The 19,652-nt window shown below is 40.6% G+C and overlaps 1 protein-coding gene across 2 annotated transcripts; it reads right to left on the reverse strand.

Annotated features, from left to right (window-relative positions):
• Positions 1-1,455: 1,455 nt before the first annotated feature.
• TSPAN13 (tetraspanin 13) lies at positions 1,456-19,109 on the reverse strand. Of its 2 annotated transcripts, none has more exons than XM_074863357.1 (6): positions 18,922-19,109; positions 6,503-6,670; positions 5,164-5,244; positions 4,163-4,276; positions 3,714-3,824; positions 1,456-2,519 (listed from the first exon to the last, which is right to left on the reverse strand). In XM_074863357.1, the coding sequence occupies exons 1-6, from the start codon at positions 18,982-18,984 to the stop codon at positions 2,445-2,447; spliced, it is 612 nt and encodes a 203-aa protein (XP_074719458.1). In that variant the 5' UTR covers positions 18,985-19,109; the 3' UTR covers positions 1,456-2,444. The 2 variants fall into 2 exon arrangements, with proteins under 2 accessions (XP_074719458.1, XP_074719467.1); XM_074863366.1 differs by lacking the exon at positions 18,922-19,109 and adding an exon at positions 18,300-18,316.
• Between the last annotated feature and the right edge of the window lie 543 nt (positions 19,110-19,652).

Here is a 19,652-nt window from a genome sequence, read left to right on the forward strand (position 1 = left end):
CTCTATTTCAGCACATCAGAACAGTACATTCCTTGTACACTGAGATGCGAGTCAGACCTCTCCTGAAGGAGGGTACTCACTTCCCCCCAAAACCGAAGTCAGACTCAATGTGTCTTACCGCTCTCCCCTTAAGAATTTGGTTCTGAAAGAGAATCCACACCTCTGATGTGAATTTCAAGGTTTGTGTTGGTTGGTTTTACTTTTAAATCACAATCTTGAAGAGACAAAGTATTATTAATATGATAAAAAAAATTAATCAAACCATATGATCCACTGATCTGTCTTTTGACTACTAAAAAAAATTCACACTATGAGACATAAGTTTCCGAAGTGGTAACATTTTCGGTATTTCCTCAGTGATGCAAATTTACACCCCAGTATCACCTACTATATCAATGGCACCAGAGCCACCCAAAAACTAAGCACTAAGAATAATTAGGGAAAAAAAGTCAAAATTGAAGCATCAATGTGGTATTATTTTAAGCTTCATACACCCTCTCCATAAGACTCCTCCTTTAATTTATTATAGTAATGTACAAAATATGGAGTCTGTCTAGGCTAAGAAAACTAACTGTTGCTATAGACAGCCACAAGATGATCATCATCCTCTAGACACGTATTGAGAATGGCTGGTTAGTCAGTCAAACCAGGACAGCGCTTGAGGAAAAAGAGCTGTGTATATTTACATTATAGTTCAGTAATAGTCTGAAGGCCCTTTAAGGTCTTTCAGTACATGAGTGGACTCTTACACTGAATGTACAAGTGCTGGAAACAGACACCAATATTTCTCACCATACGAAGCAGTAATGCACAGACCAACCACCAGGAGATGGCGCTGACAGCAGATGTTGAAGAACCAGCTACACCTGACCAGAAGCTGTCTTTAGCAAGTTCTTGACACCCCCCTGCATTCAGGTTCAACTCTTCCCACCTAAAACCTCAAGGCAATTCCTTGAGCACAGGTAATTCACTAGGCACATGAAAGTCTGAAAGTAATGGGAATGTATTTCAACCTCTTTTTGCCTCCTCTGCAGGAGTAAGGAGGCATCTCCTTAGTAAAGGGAGACTGTCTGAGAACCCACTTCTGTCTGCCCTCACCATCTTCCTTTTCACCTCACTCAGCTGCTGTATTCCTTGGCAGATGGCCTGAATACTCTTCCACCCTTCCTTCCCACACAGCTGTTATTTCAGGCTACAGCAGCTGCCTACAACTCGAGAAGCAGCAACTGAATGAAGCAAAGGTGCAGTTCAGGTCTGCAATTCAGTGGGATTACAAACAAATGGAATATTATGCACTTTGGGTGTTTAGATGTCTGATGTTGCAGCTGATGCATCACTTCCATTACCAGCTGGAAGAGGGACCATGCTTTCCTTCAGCTCAGACAACACTTAAAACATGGGTAACATACTGTTCCAACTTTTAATTATTTAAAAAAAACCAAACAAACAAACTACTGGAAATCATCACTCTTCTTATTTTACTTTTTCTTTTCCTCTTTCTTTTTTACACACCATTCAATCTCTCATGAAATCAAGACTGTTAGCTGGATGACAGAGGAATACACACTGGTGAGTGATTACAACAATAATTTTACACCATCTGAAGAAGTTAGCTGTACAACAACTTTCCAGACATCAAGTTTCTCACATTAAAGATGTCAGACCACTGTTGATTCTGATGTTGTGCAAATACCAAACTTCATTCACTCGTCAAAGAAAAAAAAGTTTCAAGTTAATCAGCTGCAGATTACATTCTCCTGGTTTTCTTCATTCACTGTTCTCATAGTGAACATATCCATTAAAAAGTGAAGAATTATGTTTATTCTCAACAAAATTCTAAAGCTACCAAAAAGCCAAAACAAAGAGGGAAGGGGAGGGGTGAAGACTACAGTAGTCATTAACATACATTTATGTGCACTACGGAAAATAACACCTTTAGCTTCTATTTTTACCTTAACAGGAAAGTGGGAGATCATCATTAAGACAAAAAAGTTGACTAGAGTTCAACCTAAAGTCTAATCAAATCATACAGTCAACCATCCACCACATATTTTTATCATTTTAATGAGAAATCATGAGATATTTGTAAGCAATTAATACAGCAGAAAACACTTTCGGGTTTTTTTGGAGAAGCCAGTAGTGCTGTAAAATTCACTGGAGAGAGTTCACCACATCAATTACTGAAGTCTTAACGGAGTTATTTAACCAGTTCAGAGCATCAGTCTGACTCTGCCCAGCTACCAAATGCACCAGTCTACTTCAAGATAGAGATTCTTAGGAGAAAAACAGTGAGAAATTAAATATGAAAACTACAAATTTATTACGGAAAGTAAAGGGGGTTTTTTGGGTACATGTAGAATTCCTATTACGGAGAAATATCAAACTACGGAGAATCAGTACTTTGAAGTAGAGGGTGCAGAGAGAAGATTCAGTCCTTTATAAACTTAAAGAAATGCACTAGGGTTTGCACGGGGATCCTTTTGGTTCCGGTATCTATAGGTCAGCCAGACTCCCAGAATCTGAAAACAAAAACCAAAGACATTATTAAGCAGAGGTCTCTACCCCATCTTCCATCAGTTTTACAAAATTTCTTTTAAACAAAATCCTGACAATGAATTTCCAGTACACATTTTGTATTTCACTATTGCTGAAATTGCACAACCACACACCAGCTTTCTTAATTAGAAAAAAGAATGCACCTTCTCAGAAAGAGTTCATACCTAGCAGAGAGAACAAAACAAAAAACAAAAATTGTGTGTCCACAGTGCAATGCAAAATATTTTTATCAGTTTGTCTAGTGTTAAATTATTCTTCCCCCTCCCCAAATGACAAATATTCATAAACCTGTTTTTAGTGTAATGGTAAAATCCTCTAAATCGTTTCATTTTACAGTTACCACTTAACTATAACACTATTTTTCTGGTATATTTTCAAATCCTGTCATTCCCCCAACCACCTTCCTCCCTTCAACAGCTTCACATTTTTAGTAGAGAAATTGAGGGCAGATGTCAGAGTGACGCTGTTTAAGACACTGTATCTCTCTTGTTGCCATAATACCTACAAACCTTCTGAAAACTGCAGTAAGCAGCAGGAAGAGTATTTTCACATGCTCTACTGTGGGGTTATGAAAGACCTGCTCCAAGGATTTTTATTCACCAATCAATAAAGCAAGTATATGTATCATCTGGATACTAAAGCAAAGAGTCAAAGACCTTTTTAACCTGACATATAAAGTACAGTTCACTCATCATGAAACTATACCTTTGCGTTACAGGAGGCACAAAAAAAAAAAAATAATCCCCAAACCAAAAAACCCCAAAGACTGTGTGTGTGCACAGGTGGGGGGAGGTGGGAAGAACAGGGGAACGAGGTAAAGCAATGGCACTCTTTTTACTACTTTTGGAGAATAGCAAACCTGAATAACTGACTTTCTGCAAAACTTAAACTTTATAGCACCACATTTTATTGTGGTATCCAGTTGTGGCTTGTAGTCTAAATAACATAAAGTTGCGAGAACTCCCAGTGTTGAATAAAGACAAGCCCTCCTTTTGGCATACTTAAGCAAGCTGATACCCTGGAAAAATCTGACCCAATTATTTGACTCCCAAGACAGTACTGAGATAAACTGTAATAAACTCCCTAAAATTACTGTTTCACAAAACAAAGCCTTACAAGTGGATAAAAAACACTCTATTTTCTAACCTCCTACTCACCTCTGTGAAACTGAAGAAGAGTCCTATGCCTCCAACAAATCTCAGCACCATTCCAGAATATTCTTCTATTATCGGCGCACATGGTTGACACTGGCGACTTCTAAAACAATCCTGTAGCAGATACAGAGATGTGCACTCCATTTTCTGATGACACTTCACTGACTGAAAGCATCTAGTTAGGTGCAGAAAAGACTGCCAGCCATGGACAAAACTCTAGCAGTTTTAAAAGACTCCAAACAAGCAAGTATACAAATGACAATGGAGTACAACCTTTGCAGGGTGCTGTATGATTATGTTTCCAGTAAGTTAACTAAAGAGCTTAGTATCATTGTAACAACTACCTTACACATTTCTTAAAAAAACTCTGCTTTCTGCAACCGTGTAAACAGCTGTACGTATCTGAACAAACACAATGAAGCCGTAAGTTTTTTCATGCTTGAAGAACTTACAGAGGAGCAGGTTTCATTCGGGTCAAAAACTCTGAATCCACAACAATTCAGATTTCTCTCAATATCTGTTCTTGCACTGTTAGTGTTATTCCATCCCACCTCTAGAAGTTGACTCTAGAAGGCATAAGCAAATACAAGTTATATTAATTGAACTGCTTTGCATTTCATTGGAAACCAATATACTAGGCCAAGTTGATAATTCCCTAACTGAAACTTTCAGATCCTGAAGTCTAACAGGATGATACGTTAAAGAATGACTTGAATGTTCAAATAGCGTGTGTAGTTAATGAAATAGCAGCACCTAGCAGCAGCACGTTCACAGTTATAATTAATTTTCTTCCTTCCTTTTTCTTAAACCCAAGAAGACCACTACTAATGGAACATGCAACTAATCTAACTGGGACTGCTCTAACTTTAAACAAAAAGTATGCTTACATGTCGGAAGCTGGTTATTTAGTCACTGTACCCTTGCCTGCTTCTTATGCGGTAAGAATTAGTCTCCGTACCTCACGGAAGCTGGTTTTACTTTCATACTTAAGGGTCACCTCTGTTCTTAACGTAGTCATGACCTTTTCAGTTACACAGGAACAATTCAGTGTTTTTATCATCTTTACATTATGATTACTGTAGATTTCATCAGCTTATCTGGTATTGCTGAACACATGATATAACCATGCTGCTACACTTGTGACCATAAACCTATGCAGAAAGCTTAAAAACAAAACCATTTAAAAAAAAAAAAAAGACAGCTGAAAGTAATTTTAGAACCCAGATGTATTTCTTCCTAGCTACCACAGCCAAGGACTGCCTAAGGTCTAGTCCTTATTTAAAAGAATAATGCTGATTTTCTTAAAATATGCTCTCCCCATTTTGTGGAAGACTATATATATATATATATGTGTGCATGTGTGTATATACATATATAAAAAATGTGTGTGTATGTACATATATATTATAGTATTATGCTATAGGTAACTGAGAAGTCAGGAAACTTTTCTTACCTGCTGTTCCTTGTTTAGTGCCAAACAGGCACAGGAGACAGAAAACTGGACAATAAAGACTAGCAAAAGAATAATCATGTACTGGAAATAGTAGTTAAGGATACACTCTCAAATTAATTTTGCTTTTATAACGCATATGCCTAATGGTATTCCTTACTTCATTGGATAACAATATAGAAAGTAAATTCTGACTGGACGTGGAAAAGATGACCCAAATAATGTTCCCAGAACTCAATCACCATATATTATCTCTTTTTGGCTACTACTATATATAGCTGGGTTTTCTGGGTTAGGTATTTCTTGCCTAGCAAGACAACATGAGCAGAGGTTAATAAAAGGAGCTGTGAGAGAAAAATCTACAGGCACTTTCTCCAGCTTTAGGGACTTATGTTGTCATTCCAAGATACCTCACTTAAAGTAGTAAAGAAAATATTTTTCTGGGTATTGTATATTCAGATTTTTTTTTTTTCTTCAATGACACTCTTGTAATTAATTACAAAAGATAACTTTAGCCACGATTTAAAAAAAGTGAGAGCTGCTTTTGAAACACAGACTCACACACTTTTGGACTAATCCATCTGAAAACAGTATAGAACAAAAAGAACAAACTTCGATACTAAAGATCACATTTTGAAAGTCAGCCACTGTCTTCACAATTTGGCTACTTATCTCAGCAATTAAACTGTTTGTAAAGTGGAGGTCGCTACTTATTCATAGACCACAACCAGAAAAATAATTTTATCTGATGAATCTCTTTTCTCATCCAAACAGATCGATTTTGTTATGCAAGGCAGCACCACAGACTGCTTACACAGCATCAGTAAGCATAAAGGGGCAGCAAAGCACACTGAGAAGAGCTATGCTCATTTCTAGTCTGGGTTTGCAATTAAGGACTAGGTATGAAAAGAAAGTGCTTCTTGACAGCCCACAACACAGTCCCCTGCCAGCTACAAGCAGCTCGCTATCTGGAAGCATCATCTTTCTCTACCGTACATTAATAGTTCACATACTGTGTGCTCAACCCTACACCAAGGCAGAGTTATAAGAGGCACCTATGACACAGTGACCCACCATAAAAAGCTCTCAAAAAATTAAAATATTTTAATTTTTAAAAACAGGACACATGAACATTTCTGTCTTCAGAGCACAAACAAGGGAGAAAGTAGGAAGCTTCAATAAAGTTAAACGGGAAGGAAGTTTAATTTAGACTGCACTTGACCAAAAAGATTGTTAATTTCTGTTCTGTTTCTAAAGCACCTTCCACAGTCTCAGCTGACAGAGCAGGTTGTTCACATGGCTTGAATCAAGCTGCAATCCACGTAATGCAGCAGAAGGATACAAAGAATAACAATACTTGATGATGTTTCACCGCACCAATTAATCCAACTAAGGCAATAAGGAAAAGGAAGATTCCTACTGCAATTGCCACTCCAACAACTCTGAAACTAGAGATGAGACCGAAGCCGATTCCCCATGCCGCAATTCCAATCAGCAGCAGGCTCACCAGCTGGAGAGAACAGAAAACAAGAAGTTAGTCTGCATATTAAAAGAGGTTCAACCTACACATAGCCACATTCTTTACATTAAAGTTGTTATTAGACAGGTACAATTTTTCTTTCCAGTGCAAAGAGAAGCACAACCCTAAACAAACCAATCCTCCACTTCACCGTAGAGGTAACTTCAGTGCCAGATGTTTTAAGGCACACATATTCTTCAACACTGTTAATGTGGAGCTGTTACAACTTAATCTACCTACAAGTTAAGCCATGTTGCATTATCTGTGACTGACTAGAGACACTACACTGAAGTGTAGATTATAACAGAACTGACAAATAAACTAAAAATCATTGGCTTTAATTCACAGAGTGGAAGAAGTATGAAAATTCCAGATGTTTTCTGACACAGATGCAGTGTACTTAAAGAAAACAGGATATACAGCTCCACAGCTCTGAACATGTAAAAAAGTGCAGTTTGCCATAACTTACTGTTATCAGGAATACAGTTAATTCATTGCAGAAGCTTCTGCATAGTTGATGATATAACACAAAGTTAACAAGGTCACACATAAAAATACTTTTTAGATCTGTACCTCAAGGACTTCGTGTAGTAGAACAATACAGGTGCCCTGTCTCCACTACATATTTCTTCAAGAAAATAGCTCTACTATGAAGTCAGTCCTATTTCAATACCCAGAACACACTTATGCTGTTTCCTTCCTTTTAAAGATGGTATTCAGGGAAGGCAGGCAGAATCTGTCCCAGTTAGTTTACTGGGATTTATTGTTTATATGGGCAGGAAGCTCCAGCCTTTCCTGTTTCCATGACAAAAACACAGAACAAAAAAAAAATATTCCAACATGAAAAGCTGCAGAGAAATCTGTAATGAGGTACAGCAGGAGGGAAGCAGCAGAAAAAGCCAACCCAGATGTCCAATCACAAGATGCCGACCACTCTCATTTGTTAGACCTAAGTGTAACGTATCACCCACTACCTTCTTGTTAAATAACACCGTTCAAACATGCAAGTTTTAACTTTCCAAAACCCTGACCTCACCAAAAAATACCCAGAAGTTGTATCATTATTTAAAAAAAAAACCCAAAACAACAAAACAAACCAGTAAGCTTGGTCTAGTCCAACTACTTGGCTTTATCTGACAACAAACACAGAGCAAGCACTTAACACTTGCTCACCCAGTTTCCATTCAAACAAGACATATCTCAGGATGTTTTATTGCTTACCCAGAGGGGTGGAAAAAAGAGGAGGAAATTTCCAACTTATCATTTCAGTATAGTTACCCTACAGCAGGGCATTTCTGTTGGTTTTAATACCAAATATGCCTGTATATTTTTCCAACTTAACTACCTTTTAGAAGACTGACCTATGTAATGCTGCTTTTGAAGCATGGAAATCTAAGATAATGTCAAGAAAGCTAGTAAAACAAGTAGTGATGCTCATCGAGGTCAAAACACACTGGGTGTTTTTTTCATGTGTTCACACAGGAACACATCTCAAAAAACATTTTTACCAAAAAGCCAGTAATCCACACAAGAAATTTGAGTCTGCAAGAAGAAGGATGTGTGTCATACCTACACCTCTCTTACCCCATGAAGAGACAAAAGAATGATATAAAATTCAAAGGAATTGTTCAATACCAGTAGTTTTAGCATTAATTCATATTTGTATTTGTTTCTCTTCAACAAAAAGCCTTAAATGACATGTATTTTTAAACCAAAACACAGGGCCAAGATGTTGTGAATCTAAAATTACAGAGAGTGGGGAAGAAAAATAAAAACAAAATAAAAAGCCTTGGCTCTGCCACAGACAGATTATCTGAATGCATGCTGCACAGGGCTATAAACTTCCTGATGTTATTACATTAAAAATTAGCCTTGTTAATCAGACAGTTAAGGGCAAGACCTACCTGTTCTGATCTACGCCCATTCACTTTATTTCATTGTGTCATACCACTGGTAAGATTTTTTTTTTTCCCACATAAGCGTCAGAAGTGAACAACAAAAGAAATCCCATAACCCAATTTCCAATCAGAAAGTGCTGGCTGACGTCCCATGCTCTGCACCAACTTCTAAGCACTGAACTCACACTGCCACTACACAGCTCTTCAAAGTGTTATCTCATTAAAAAAAAAAATCTCAAAGACACTATCAAATTTCAATTTATTTCACAAAGAAAAGCAGAAGAAACTTTGCTCCTAATCATTTTCACCAATGCTTCTTTACTCTGCCTAAGCTATGACTACAAATCTTTATTTTCAACAATCTGCCTCCAGGATACCAAAATGTGTACTTGTTCATCTCTTTGCTCGTTTCATAAGAGATCTAAAACAATTAGATTAAATAAGTTTTATTCTTAAGAAACCTAAGAAATAGGTTAATAAGAAAAATATGAAACCTAAACAAAATCTGTGCCTACAACACCTACAGGATAAATACAGTGTGTGAGCTGCAGAGTACTGGTTACTTCTTGGTGCTGTTACTCAGCTTCCATTATTCTGATGATATGTACATGACATTAGTGTGTATGACACTAAGTTATTACTATGACCCCCTGGCCCAAAAAAGCTTTTCTAGCAGAACAGCCACATTACTGAATCTAGAACTGTTATGGTTTTCAGGTGGAGAAAAAGCCTCTCTGGTTTTTAAACCCATTATTGAACCCCAGATGTTCAGGAATCAGGTGACCAGCTTCAAAAAATAAAATAACATAAAAGAGTTTAGTGTCTCTTTTGATCACATTTTAGTTTTAGAGCCATCAGCCTCATTTTCAAGCTTTACCTCCATAACACCAAGGCTGTATTTTCTCTTCTTTCACATGACAAAGTTGTCCATTGTCTAATTCCCTAAAACATCTGGAAATTCAGTATGATCACAGATCCATGCTACTGGTTGGCAAGCAATGTGAAAATGCTGTATCCAGTCAGACAGACACATGATTTGGGTCAAAATACCTACTGGCTACTCCAATTTTGGGCCCTTCAAATCATGGGAAACTGACTTCATGTTTCAAAACTGGAGACTGCAAGTTTACAAACCATACCAGAAAAAGATTTAGTATTAAGCTCCTGACTCCTCTACATGTTGACTGAAAGATGAAATTATGGTTATTCCTTCATTTTCAGGTTTAGATTGGACTATCTGAATGAGGAGCAATAAAACTATATATAGAGTTATATAGTGCCATAATGTGAAAAACTAAAGTAAACACACACTACTGTAAACATGAAAAATAAGCTGTTTTGGGAAGGGGTTTCACAAGTCTGTGAAACAATGCAAGGCTCATAGCGTTACGCACTGTTTAGCCGCTAGAAATGACTACTCAACAGTGCTTAATCCAGTGTTTTGAAACAAAAGGATTTATATATTTCTAAGTGAAGCTGCTAACACTTTGTAGTACAATGTACTTGAAACAAAATTACTTAGAGACCCTGACTACTTTTAAATGAGTAATATGCACATTCTAAACATACAAGCTTTATTTACTTATAAAAAACTCACCCATTTCTGTTAAATAAAGGAAAAAGGACTCTCTACAAAGCTTCTGAATGTCACATTTTATTTTACTGAAACCACATTTCACAGCATCAGAACTCCCCCAAAGAAAACAGCATCATACTTGGAAGACTGAAGTACCTGTAAAATTCCGTTTTACCTCTATGAGTTTACTTACATAAAGCTAGTCTCGGCTACTAACACTTGAAACATTTGCTTGATAAATCTACCAGAAATACATGAAATCACAGTCCAGTTTTTAGCAATTAGGACTGATCCTGTTCCCCACAGTAGTCCCATTAGTAAGCTAAAAGGTACAGGTTGGAGAAATAGCCTGTTAGACTGAATGACAACAGGCTGGACTGCTGAGCTTAAAGGGTAGTAATCGATGGCTCAGCATCCAGCTGGTACCAGGTAAGAAGCACCACAAAGGCTGATTCTAGGGCCAATATTATACAGTATCTTCATCAACAATGTGGGTGCTACAACAGAATGGATTCTCAGAAAATTTGTGGATGATACTAAACAAGGAAGACTGATTGACTCTCCAAACAGAGGTTCAACTGAGATGCACCTTGATAAACTTGAGGAATAAGCCAAGAGGAACCTTATGAAGTGCAAAATTCTGCTCCTGGGGTGCCTCAGTGGTGCCTGGGAACAGACCGGTTGAACAACAGTCTTACTGAGATAGATCTGGAGATCAAACTGGTTGCCAAGTTGAATATGAGCCAAAAGTCTGCTCTCATTGCAAACAGGGAAAGCCAAAGAGGAGTGCAATCAAAAGAAACACATCGCTGGTGAGACGCAGCTCAAATACTGTGTCCTATTTCAAGCCCCCCAGGTCGAAAAGAAATTTGAGAACCTGGAAAGAGCCACCAAAATGGCCTGCAGCCTTGCAGATGATGTTTGAGAAGCAGGTGATGGAGCTGGGTTTGTTTAGTCTGACAAAGAGGCATCCTAGGGATAATCTAATAGCAACTGAAGCAGCATTACAAAAACAACGGAAGCAAACTCTTCTCAGTCTCACAAATATCAGCTTGGGAGGTTCAGACTGGACATTAGGAAAAAACATCTGCAAGGTGGTTTGGTGCCATACTCAGAGAGGTGATAATCTTTGCTCTCAGAGGTTTTCAAGACTCAGTAGACAAAGCCATAGCTGGCAAACAAATGTTATTCATAATCCCACCCTGAGCAAGTGCCTGTACAGATGAGCCCCAGAAGTCCCTTCCAACCAATGCTCCCACACACCACAGCCAGCTCTTCCACCATGGAAACTTTGCCACTCTCCACACCAAAATCAAAGTTTTAACAGGCCGGTAAGAGACAGATTTAGCACTGACCAAAGACTCTTCTGTACCATCTAACTCATTAAATAACTCCTAAACCCGTATCAACAGAACACCTTCTTCCAAGCAGTAAGAAGGTCTCTATAAAAGATCAACAACTGATTTTTTCAGAAGTACTTAGCTTCAAAACCACAAGTACAAGTCTTGTTCTCAGAAGTGATTTAAAAGGTCCCATTCACTTCAGGCATGTTTACACAGAAAGCCAACAGGCATCAAGAGCAAAAGTATTTATTACAATCTCAAGCTCTAGCAATTTTATCACAGAAAGATGCTACAAGCACATACTGTCCACAAGGCAGAAAAGCTAGTGTCCCCCACAGGGACAGCTAGTATTTTAAAATTAATATCCTCATTTACTGTATACTATCTTCTCCATCGATATAAACCCTAGCAACCTTATTTAAAAAGCACACACACAAACACAGGCTTTGCATAATCCAATATATAAACTCATCCATTTAAAAATCAAGTAAATGCTTTACCGGAACAAACCTATAGGTAGCACAAATCCTAAGTAAAGATCAGTAGATTGAGTACTTTTCCTATGGAGTCAAAAGAAAAAAAAAATTCAATCATACTGCCAATAGACAAGATGTTACTTCAATGTCAGCATCTCTATAGGAAAGATTTTAGGGTCTGCAAATTCAAGATCAGAGGAACGGATGAGACTCCACTTTAGATGACTTCCATTATATTTTTTTTATAAATATATACACACACACTTGAACTTCAGAGATGTTTCAAAAATAACAATCTGTAGACAAAGAATAATTTCTTTGTCACAGAGGTAAAGTCATCACAAGTTTGATTGTCCTGTTCTCCATGTAACTTCTTATTAACGTGATTAAAGCATTAGCCTTTACAGTACTTCTCAGGTTCTCTTTCCCCTTATTGCTGCATAAATTACTACTTCTACCAAAAAAAAAAAAAATCATGATTTGCTCTATTCTTTACATCCAAGTTCTCATTTGCATATAGCTGCTAACTTCCCTCATTCCTGTACTGGAAAAAAGTGTTTCTCTTCACACTTACCCCTTGTGTACTTATCAACAAGCTCAGTCTACACTACAAAAAGAAACCAAGCTACTGACAAATGATTTCTCTAGACAACACCACTGAGAAACAATTCAAATGTCAAAACCAGTTCCTTCTTCCTTCAACAGCAAGCCACAAGCAAATCTGCTGTTTTGACTAACTAGCAACTTTTCAGTATTTCAACTAGCTTGAACTGCTCACTAGGAAGGAAGTCATACGCAGAAGTTGTGTTCCCACTGTTGTCTTGTAGCCTCAGCTCAAAAAGGAGCCAGTAAAAACTGCATTTCAGAAGTTAAATTTCAAGAAATACAGCCTCACCATTCCCAGGTAAAGAGATTATATAGCATTTACACTGGTATCAGCAAAGGAAATATTTACAGAATAGCTGTCAGGCTGGATATGGAACAGGAACTAAAACCAGAGAGATTACACACATGATGAAACACATCCTCCCTAACTTCTCTCTCCACATGTAAGTTCATATTCTACTTCTTTTAAGGGGGCTTTAAAGTTTAAACCTCAAATAGTATGTATTTTGAAGGTAGAGCTTTCCACCACCCTCTCCTTCAACTTGGTCAACCCTTTCCGCACAGCGACAGAGAATCTACAAGACAATTCTATCGATTCTCTGCACTTCATCAAAAATCACCACGTTAAAACAACAGGCAGTATATAGTGGTGCATCTTTAGCAAGTTGAGACCAAGCTAAATTGAGCTGTAAGCTAGCCAACTGTAAGCAACTTTTACCTCCTTACGGTACTTCTTCGGCTTTACTGAAAGCAAAGTAAAGGCCAAGCAGTAAGGAAAGCAACCCTTTGGAGATACCCAGAGATAACAGAAAGCACAATCTTCCACCTTTAGGTGACTTCTTTAAATGAAGAGTGATCAGTAGTCTGGTTACTGAACAGCCTTGAGACACATGATGTGGAACAAGCAATTTATGTGAAAGGCAGCATTCCTGTCTCTTATCACCAAAGCCAGTTCTTTCAGTTTCAGCCCTTGTTCAGAGTTCTTCATGTTATTGGCCAATAATTAAGATCTAATTGCTTTTGACCATGTAACAAGTTTCTTTCACATTAAAATGGCAGTGAGATTTAGCTGGTTTTATACTCCCTAGTCTTTGGAAATCGAAGTTTTCTGCTGTGGAGCAGGAACAACAATCTTCTGAAATGCTTACTTTTGCTTGCTTGCTTGTTCATTGCTTTTTAAGAAGTTGCAAAACATTTTCAGGAAGCCCAGCTATCCCACAGATCCTTCTTCCACACATGTATCTCCCTCAACACAAAAGCAACAGTACAAGGAACACAACTAATGATTTAAGCTACAAGGCTACTACAGGGCATTCAAAGGGCTTCTTGGTTGTGCTGGTTTTAAATTGTGCTGGTTTTAAAGTATCCATCTGCACCGCGAGGATGGCTGATTCCACCCAAAGTGGTATCAAAACATACCATGTTCCATATAGCCTCCTCCTTCTGTGCCCTGTCATTCTCCAGTTCTTTCACTACGCAGTTTGCCTTCCTAGCTCTAAATGCCACTAAGCACTCTGTGCAAGACAAGTGAAAAAACAAAACCCGCTCATACCTGGTCTACAGATCCAGCATATGTCTCAATTCTGACCTGCTACCACAAACCACTGTCACTTTGGCTATAAACTCACACACAGTGGAGCTGAGGGCATTCCCAAGCTCTGAGGAAAAGTCTTAAAATATGCATCTATATTTTTGCTACAGTCACTCTTCCATGTTCTACCACAGTGAGCATAGAAACCTTCCCAAAAAGCCAATGAAAACAAAAAAACCCCACCAAGACTAAATTGACATGACCAACATTAACCTTCCTTGCAACATACCTGAGAGCTTCTGCACCACTGTTTTATTTACACCTCAAGACTAGATAGCAGAGCTTATACTGTCACCTTCAAAATGTCCTTGAGAATGACAGAAATGGCTTCAAGGCAACCTGCCCCATCTGTAGAGCATCTAGTTCGGATGGTGAGCTAGACCAGCCCAGCACAGGCTGGTGCTGGGGCAAACTCTTGACACTGCACTCCTAAATGCTGAGCATAGACCATCAGACACAGCAAATAGCAGGCTATTTACTGGTTGCTTCTTACAGCTGAAAACAAGCTTATACAAACCAAAACGGAATTGTAGTCAGAGATCACAGGTTCATTTACCACTGTGACAGAAACTGGCACATGAGGTAAGAATTGTGTTTCTCTAATTCCTGTCTGCTAGTACCTGGATCTATGTAGCCACTACAATGGTCAGGAATTATCAGAAAACAAAGTCACATTCCTTTTCCCTAGGAAAATCCAGATATTCACCCTGCCTCAAACACTAGATTTCCCCTATGCAGAGAGAAGGGAGATGGAGTTAGCAGATCTGCACAGAAGATGGAACATGCTCACTCCTCTGCATCAGGAATGCTGCAACAAAGACAAGTGCTATTAAAAAAAAAAATCTATCATGCCAAACACATGCTGTCCAAATCTGAAAATTTGTGTACTCATCTTTGTATACTTCAATAATACAGGAAAAGCAATTTTGATAAAGAAGGCAGAAATGCACTAATTACACTTTCAATAAATACTGCACTCAGAGAACAAAAGGCAGCAATAGAAAAAAAACCCCTCTTTCAAATACAATGCTTTGGAAAGTTATGCAAAAACCAGGACAGTCTAGAAAACAAGTTCAGAGAGCAAAGTATTATAAAAAGTAAATGATTTTGACAAATGTACTTTCTAGTATTAAGAGGAAACATGGATGCTTTTGTGGCATGAACTCTGTGCTACTAAAAAATACACATTTTTAATGGTAAAAGTACCGTATGTTTTACTTTAAATCAAATGGCCACTCTAGGTGTAAGAAGAACTCAAAGCCTGCTTATCAAAACAAAGGCAAGATGTTTACATACTGACAACAAACAGTTCATGTTTGCTGCTGCAGCAATAATTAAGTAGCTGCTTGGGTGACAAAAACAGCACACCATCCAAATTAACTGTCAGTATTTTTTTTTTTTTTAAAATGTTTAATCTTGTGGCTCAGCTACCACTTCAATCTTTCATCACTAGCTAGGGCCTAGGAACTTCCTTTATTTTTTATGAGAATCTGATTTTAAATAAAGTATCAACTGTTCACGCTTCAACACAATTACTCAAGACTTCCTTGGAAGGAACACTGTCTACCTAAGGAAATCCTTGTCTGGTTAAAGCAAGCAATTATTGGTGGAGCCAGCATCTTGGGTTCTCATACCCGGAAGATTAGAAGCCTTGAGTTATGTACACATCCTTGAATTCGGATGAAATCTGTGGAAAGGCATTTTAAATAGTTTGTATGGGTTTGCCATTTGATGGGAAATATTAGTATGATTGAATAAAAAAACCTAAAATTGGTCAGATACTCAAAACCAGTATTTTAAAGGTCCTTGTATGCAGACAGTTCTTCCATGTAAGACACGTCATTCCAGCAATACACGTCATTACATACACAGAGTCAACAAGTAGTCTCAATTACAAGGAACCATACTGAAGTCAGCAAGACTCAGCATAGATGCTAGACTTACGCATATAAAATAAATTTAAAAATAGAATCAGGGCCTAAAGACATTAACTTAGTCCAGAAAACAACCAAAAGTCATCAGCAAAGTACCATCTGAAAACAATATTAAGCGAGCAATTAGGATAGTGAGTTTCTGGTTTATCGCCTTAAGCCAGTAACTGATTTATTACTGCCAGGACATATATTTTTCTTGGTGTACTATCATAAAAAGTAAAACAAGACAGCATTCAAAAAAGAACCCACAAAAAAATCAAGCTCCAATATCCTATCCTAGGACCGTTTTGAGAAAAGCAGAATATAAACTGTAACCCCCACCATACAGTTCTGAGAGCTAATTCATTCCAAGCATGTGATACAGACACATCAATGCTTGCTAGAAAAACATTCAAGAAGTGTTACCCATTTGACCTTATATCCCTTCTAACCCCCACTACTCCCTTCCCACCAATTATCACTGTGAATTAACATCATTTTAAAAGATGACGATGAAGTTCTTGCTCTGGTTGTCTTTGGTACTTTTTTCCATTCAGGAAAAAATAAGCCCATCATTCACTGTGCTGTTGCAATCCAAGACTTGTATTGCCAGGTTTTTGTCTAACGAAGAAACAGACAAGCGCACACATTTTGCTAGATCAACTCTACCAGGCCAACTAAACACCTTAAATGTTATTTCTCAGAATAACTCAGAATTTAAAAGCATTAGTCTTGTATCTTGCCTATAATTAACAAGCAACAGAAGTAATAATAATCAGATATTCTAGCTACTATAATTCAAAGAAGCCTTCCTTCCTTCCTTCAGCAAAAACATATGTTCTGCACAGGTCAGATGAAAGAATACCAAGTGACACCCACAAAGTAAATTCTACTCAAGGAGGCATCAGAGCAAGATTAAGGTCACAGGTGCATTTTACAGGTATCACAAACAGAACTACAGAGGTCCTAAAGATCAACCCACCCTTGCTGAAGCCAAAGATGTGCAAAAGACCTACCAGACCCCTTACACCTAGTTAATATATGGCTGTAGGAATAAGTGTTGTCTTCAGAAAAAAACACCTGCTGTCCACAGGATATCAAAATGAGATTTGTGCAGGTATCATGTCAGAAAGATCCAGACTTCTCTCACACTTCTGTCACTCAAGAAATAGTAACAACAACAGCAGCAAAAAGAAGTCTTGCATTAACCTTTGGTTTACTGAAAAGAGAAATCAGTATGTGACAATTCACCTATAACCCATCCATTGGAACGGGGCAATCCAACGAAAAGTTGGCCAAGATGATCTTTTGAGGTCCCTTCCAACCTGGGCTATTTTATGATTTTAACTCACCTTCATCATGACAGTCTACATACACTAAATTTACCTCCAACTACAGATGCCAAACAAGGCAATGCCTCCCTACTCCTCTCTACTCTGGCTAGGGGTAGCATGGGCAACCTGTAGCATCACAGGGATGCCGGGTGACCTTCATAGAGGGTAGGCTGGGCTCCCTAATGCTGCAGACACTTTTTCAGGGACATACCCCACTCTGCAAGCTCCTCCAAGGAAGCATGTGCAGTAGCACTGCCTCGCCTATATTAAGGTTTTTGTTCCGCTCTTTTCTGACAGAACAAGGATCACCTCATACATCGAAAGAATATAATAAGAAACAACTCTGACTTCAGCACAGGCACTTCTACATCCATCCATGCTCCATCCTGGTGATTACCATCAGGTCCAGTAACCGCCAGCTATGTGAACTGTTTGTTCTGATGAACAACATTAGACCTGTTTGTTTTCCTGTCTTGCCTTTCGTCGAGGTCAGGCAGTGCTTTCAGAAAAGCACTGATAGAACTGCCCGCAAGCACCAGCTGACCCCAATTTCAGTGTGCCGAAAGTCATCCCCAAGCACGGCTGTTAACGTGAAACATTAGAGGACATACTACCTCTCCAGAAGGGCTGTAAGAGGAAGCCATTACACGTAGTCCCATTTCTTGCTATTTCCGTGTCATTTTAAAGTAACGAGAAGAAAAAACCACAGCTATACCAAAACTGGAGATTTTATTCTTCTCTGTTGAAAACACATCCTCCAACTTGCCCAAACAAACGCAGGCACCTGCCTGGGGCAGCAAATCAGTTATTTCAGTTGAGCACATGGCTTTTTTTTTCCCCCCCTCACACATGCTCCTTACCACCCCGAAGTAGTCTGACTTACTCGGCAGCTGGGGGCCTCTCCAGCACACTCCCCTCCCTCTCCAAGGTGCTTTGCCTGTACGGGTCTCGTAGGACCCAAGACACCACCTCCATGACACTTGCCACTCACCGAACTGCACTTGTTAACAAAATAGACCCTTCCTCGTTCACGCCTGGGTTGGCGCAGCGACCTTTCCAGACAGGGGAAAAAAGGCACCGCCGGGCCGGGCCTCCCCTCGCCACGGGGCCACCCCCTACTCAGACCAGCTCGGCCCGGCCCGGCGGGGGGAGATGTGACACCCCCAACGCGGGCAGGCAGCGCTCGCCCTGCCACCCGCTCCCGGCCCACCCTGGATTTTGATCCCCAGGAGTCGCCACGTCCCTGCGGTGACAAAGCCCGGCCGGACCGGTGCCACCCTCCCCACCCAGCCAGAGGCCGCGACTGAGCGGCGGCCCCGGCTGGGAGCGCCCCCGGCCCCTCAGCGCCAGCCCGCCGGGCGGAGGCCGCCTCAGGCCGGAACGAGCCCTGCCGCCTCCCCTCCCCACCCACCCGGCGGCGACACCCGCACGACGAGGGAGACCCCGCCGAGGCCAACCGCGTCCCTCCCGCCCCCCCGCCTCGCCCCAGCGCGGCGGCCACACACCGTGTAGAGCAGGTTGAGGGCGCAGAGGCAGTTCTTGGAGCAGGCGAAGCCCCCGCACACCATCGCGCCGCCGCCGCCGCCGGGGAACCGAGCAGCTGGGGGCCGCCCCACCCCGCCCCCCGCCAGCAGGCGGGCGCGGCCGCAGCCGCAGCAGGTGAGCGGCGCGCGCCGCCGCGCCCGCTGATTGGCCGCTGCCGGGCGCAAAGGTAACGATATGCAAATGAGCAAGCGCGGAGGGGGCTGGGACGGAGGAAGGGCGCGCGCGCGGCGGTTCGGCCCGTCGGCCCCGGCCCCCGTTATCTGCGGGCACCCAGGGCCCGGCCCCGCCCCGCCCCGGTTGTGGCCGGGGGCGGTGCCGACCCCGCCGCTTTCTCTCCCGCTATTGTTACGAAGGCCGCTGGGGCCTCGGCGACCCCGGGATGGAACGCTGGGAGCTGCCAGGCCTCGGGGCTCCGGTCCCCAGCCCTAGCAACGCCTCCTGCCCCGCTGCTGGAGGGGGCTGGCCGCTGGCTGTGTGTCCCGCCGGCGGGACGAGCTGGGGAGAGGGAAACGCGCTGGGGCCTTACCTGAGGGGGCTCGGTGGCGGTTTGGCATCTCCTCGGCCATTTTGTTGTTTAGGGAATGAGAGGTTCCTCCTTGCCGCTTCCATGATGGTACAGATGTGTAATCGATGACCCCGGGTAATCGAAAGGGAACATCCAGGGATTTACTCCTCCAGGGCAGTAAAGTAT

This window comes from Strix uralensis, chromosome 1 (assembly GCF_047716275.1).
Source record: "Strix uralensis isolate ZFMK-TIS-50842 chromosome 1, bStrUra1, whole genome shotgun sequence".
In the NCBI taxonomy this organism is placed as follows: domain Eukaryota; kingdom Metazoa; phylum Chordata; class Aves; order Strigiformes; family Strigidae; genus Strix; species Strix uralensis.